Source organism: Rosa rugosa, chromosome 6 (assembly GCF_958449725.1).
Source record: "Rosa rugosa chromosome 6, drRosRugo1.1, whole genome shotgun sequence".
Taxonomy (NCBI): Eukaryota; Viridiplantae; Streptophyta; class Magnoliopsida; order Rosales; family Rosaceae; genus Rosa; species Rosa rugosa.
Window position 1 is genome coordinate 16,148,110 of NC_084825.1, and position 4,895 is coordinate 16,153,004.

General features: G+C 38.8%; 1 protein-coding gene across 1 annotated transcript; it reads left to right on the forward strand.

Annotated features, from left to right (window-relative positions):
* Positions 1-606: 606 nt before the first annotated feature.
* On the forward strand, positions 607-4,258 carry LOC133717317 (probable LRR receptor-like serine/threonine-protein kinase At3g47570). Its single transcript, XM_062144005.1, has 2 exons — positions 607-3,442; positions 3,562-4,258. Exons 1-2 carry the CDS (start codon positions 730-732, stop codon positions 3,939-3,941), a joined length of 3,093 nt encoding a protein of 1,030 aa, XP_061999989.1. The 5' UTR covers positions 607-729; the 3' UTR covers positions 3,942-4,258.
* Positions 4,259-4,895: the final 637 nt, after the last annotated feature.

Below are 4,895 nucleotides of genomic sequence, written 5' to 3' on the forward strand. Positions count from 1 at the left end.
GGTACCCAAGAATTCTCCCACAATACATACTATCAACGTTCAAAAGAAACCACTGGATAATTAATATATGAAACAGAGAAGGCCGAAGAGCTTAGATAATAATTACAGTTTATGGTCGGACTTCTAAGGTCTCCGGCCCTGGATAAGAACAGTCACCCTTTCTTTTGTCATTTTCTTCTCAACATTATGCAATGATATGCGTGCTGCATTGCTAGTCCCTAAGAAACGGTTCAATGGATCTATGGTTCCCTGCTTCAAGTCATATATATTTTTTTTGGTCAAGGAAGATATTTTCGTTTTCCCTATTTCCTCGAAATTAAGAGATACCATCAGCATACATGAAATTATTAGAAGGTTGATTGCATTATGGAAAACAACAGCTGTCTGTGGAAAACAAAAGTCATCTATAGTTGGAATTCCAACATGGGAGTTGAGTCATGTCAGTCTTCTTTTCGAAGAAAGCAATCAATTTTTTTTTTTTTTGGAACAAAAAGCAATCAGTTCTGATTAATACAGTTTGGTATCCATCTCTTTGATGAGTACTTCCTGATCACATATTCTAAATCTTCATATCTTATAAATTAGTTTGTTATGCCTTAGATAAAACTCAATATTAAAGAACCCATCAAACTAGCAAGGTAGCCATGCCTGGGGGGTTTTTCGTTTGTACTTCCTAATCAGTTTGTTACTTCTCTTTGGTTGACACCAACCCAACAGAAAAATCTCAAAATGGGAGTTTTGGTTTTGAAATTGCTTTTCATATACTCAATTTTTTATGCAATGTTCATTTTTTGTTGTATCTCCTCCATGCAACTGAACCATCCCTTGGCCATGAGACTCGAAGGGAGTGAGAGGGATAGGCTGGCACTACTAGCGATCAAAGCTCAAATACAACACGATCCCAACCAGGTCACAAGCTCATGGAATGAAACCCTTCACTTTTGCCTGTGGCACGGCGTCACCTGCAGTCGACGACATCGCCAAAGGGTGACAAAGCTTCAGTTGGGCTCTCTAGCGTTGGTGGGATCCATATCTCAGCACATAGGAAACCTAAGCTTCTTAAGAGTGCTAAATCTGGAGAACAATAGGTTCACTCATCCAATCCCTCCTCAAATTGGGCATTTGCACAGATTGAAGGTACTGTATCTAAAAAATAACTCACTTAATGGTACTATTCCTCCCAACATATCCAATTGCTTCCAACTCATCTCTCTTGATCTTGCTGGAAACCTTCTGGTGGGTAAAATTCCTCCCCAACTTAGTTCCTTGTCAAAGCTTGGATTTTTTAATTTGCAAGTTAACAATTTATCAGGAGAGATCCCTCCTTCTTTGGGGAACCTTTCGTCTCTCGAGATATTTGGTTCAACTTTTAATTCCTTAGAAGGAAGCATCCCTAATTCTCTATGCCAGTTAAAAAAATTAACAATTCTCTATTTAGGTGAAAATAGTTTGTCTGGTATCATCCCTTCCTGCATTTATAATCTCTCTAGTATAGTTGAATTCGAGGTATCAGGAAACCAAATTGAAGGAAGCCTTCCCTCAAACTTGGGCAATGCTTTTCCCAACCTTCAAACCTTTTCCATTTACCAGAATCAATTTACTGGGGCCATCCCTTTGTCAATATCCAATGCAACAAATCTTGTGTTGTTTGGTGCTTCTTCAAACAAACTTACTGGAAAGGTGCCAAATTTACGAAATCTTCATAACCTTATGACATTTGGTGTCGGTGACAATAATCTTGGAAGCAGTAAACATGGTGACTTGAGTTTTGTCTCAGAATTGATCAACGCCACACGGCTAACTACGTTGAGCTTGGGCTACAATAATTTCGGAGGGACGTTGCCCACATCAATATCCAATCTCTCAATCAATCTCCAAATCCTAGGAATTGGAGAAAACAAACTGCATGGAAGCATCCCAAGTGGATTAGTGAATCTTATCAACTTGCAAGTGCTCTTTCTGGGGAAAAACTTCTTCACAGATAGCATCCCCAATGACATTGGGAAGGTTTCAGGGCTTGAGAAATTGTATCTTGATAACAACCAATTATCAGGGAGAATTCCATCCTCTCTAGGAAACTTGACATTGTTATCATTACTCCAATTGCAAGAAAATAATCTAGAGGGTAGCATCCCTTCCAGTCTAGGGAAATACCATTGGTTACTAGAATTGGGTCTTTCTGGAAACAATCTGAATGGCACGATACCTCCTCAGGTTATTGGCCTCTCATCTTTATCAACAGTTTTGGCATTGAATAGAAACCAATTCACTGGTTCCCTTCCGATGGAGATTGGCAAATTGAAGAATTTAAATGCACTAGACGTTTCTGACAACTTGTTATCAGGAGAACTTCCCAGTAGCCTTGGCAGTTGCAAGAGTTTAGAAACCTTATACTTGCAAGGCAACTTCTTTTTGGGACCCATTCCTTCATCTATGAAGGACTTGAGAGGGATTCGATATTTAGATCTTTCTCGAAACAATTTGTCAGGAGATATTCCACAGTTCTTCGAGCGCTTTGGAAACTTGGAGAATCTGAACCTATCCTTCAATCAATTTTGGGGAGCAGTACCAACTAAAGGTATTTTCAAGAATGCAAGTGCTATTTCAGTTGTTGGAAACACAAGACTCTGCGGCGGTATTCCTAATCTTCAACTTCCTGTGTGCGAGTCTAAAGAGTCTAAAGGAGAAGGATTGTCTCGTAGAATGAAACTAGTGATCTCTTTAGTTTCTGGGTTCACTTTGTTGGGACTGGCTGTGGTGCTCACTCTTTTCGTTATTCTTCGTAAGAAAAGAAAAGAAACTGAATTAAACACTTTTGGGAACTCTGTTTTGCAAGTTTCATATGCTACTCTTCTTAAAGCTACTGACGGGTTCTCTTCAGCTAATTTGATTGGTGTGGGTGCTTTTGGGTCTGTGTACAAAGGAATTCTTGGTGATGATAGAGTTGCTGTCGCTGTGAAGGTGCTTAACATGTTACACCAGGGAGCGTCTAAGAGTTTCATGGCTGAATGTGAGGCGTTGAGAAATATCAGGCATCGAAATCTGGTCAAGATCTTAACTGCATGTTCAAGTATTGATTTCAGCGGCAATGATTTCAAGGCCCTTGTTTACGAGTTCATGGACAATGGTAGCTTAGAGGAGTGGTTGCATCCATCTACTGGAACTGAAGAGGTAATAGAAGCACCCAAAAGTTTGAATCTTGTTCAAAGGGTCAACATCGCCATTGATGTTGCTAGTGCATTGGATTATCTTCACAACAATTGCGGAACACCAATTGTTCATTGTGATCTCAAGCCAAGTAATGTTCTTTTGGACAGTGACCTTACTGGACATGTTTCCGACTTTGGGCTGTCAAGGTTTCTCCTAAAACCAACCACGAGTGTTTCTGGAAATCAATCAAGCTCTATTGGAATTAGAGGATCGGTTGGTTATGCTGCGCCAGGTAATTTTTCTACTACTCTTCAGAATTTCTCTTCCCATACATATTTCAAAAACAATGAGAGCTATTTGATTTATGCACAGATGTGGTGACAAATATTTGTGATATTGTTTGAATTGTAGAGTATGGCATGGGAACTGAAGTGTCAAAGTATGGGGATGTCTATAGCTTTGGCATTCTCTTATTAGAAATGTTTACAGGAAAGAGACCCACGGATCACATGTTCAGTGACGACTTGAATCTTCATAATTTTGTGAAGACATCTCTCTCTGAACGTGTTTCAGAGATTTTGGAATCACTAGTTCTCCAAGAAGGCACCACCAATGTGGCTGAAGCTCACAGGCACAGCCAATTGAGTGTGAGAGCACAAAAAATTGAAGAGTTCTTGACTTCAATACTTGGTTTAGGTATTTCATGTTCTGTTGAATCCCCCACAAACAGAAAGGATATTAGTGATGTTGCTTCTGAATTGCATTCCATTAGGGGTAACCTTCTTGGCTAGAACCTTTTGAATTGTTATAGAACAGTGAAGGGTTTTTAATATGTTGTATGCTTCTTGTATTTTGATAACTTTTGTTTTTCAACCGTCTTTTAAGTCTGGTTGTTACCACTTACCAGTACATCTTGTATTGAGTGTGCAACTTTGTGTTTGAGCCTTTTGAGGCTCTGATCCTTTAATGAGCATTACCGAGTCATTGGGTTGTCGACTTTTTATGGCACAAAAAGTTCCTACTTCATCCTTACTCTGTTTTAGTTTTTGATCCAAACCCAATGCATATCTCTAACATCATAATTATGTGAAGACAGCTCTCCTTGAACATGTTGAACGTAGATCATTGCAGATACATTAGTTCTTCAATATGAAATCACCGATATCGATGAAGCTCCCAATGAAACCAGCTTGAGAGCATATAAAATTGAAGAATGTTTGATTTCGACATATGGAATTGGAATTGTGTGTTCTGCTGAATTCCTCACAACCAAAAAGGAGAGTAGTGATGCTGCTTCTGAACTGCAGTCCATTAGGGATAATCTTGTCTACTAGAAGTTTTTAAATTATTACTAAAGCTTTTATATATGTTGTAAGCTTCTTGACCTTTGACCTCTTTTGTTTTTCAATTGTCATATATGCCATCTTAGTAGTCTTGTTGTATGGTTGAGGCCTTGAAGCCTCAATACACTACTGCATTCAGCTTGTATAAATCTTTTATCCTAAATCTAAAACACCTGATCCTCTTGGGATCAATCACTCGCAGCAAAATGAAATTTGATTAGAGTTCAATTCCTAATTAACTTACTGAATCATCACTGGGGTGTTGGCTTTTTAATGGCACATAGAGTTCATATCATCCCAACTGTTTTATTTTTTATCAAATCCCCATGCATAGCTCTGATTGAAGTCATGTTTTTGATGCCAGAGAACTTTCTATCACACAATTTCAAGCGTCTACTTTCA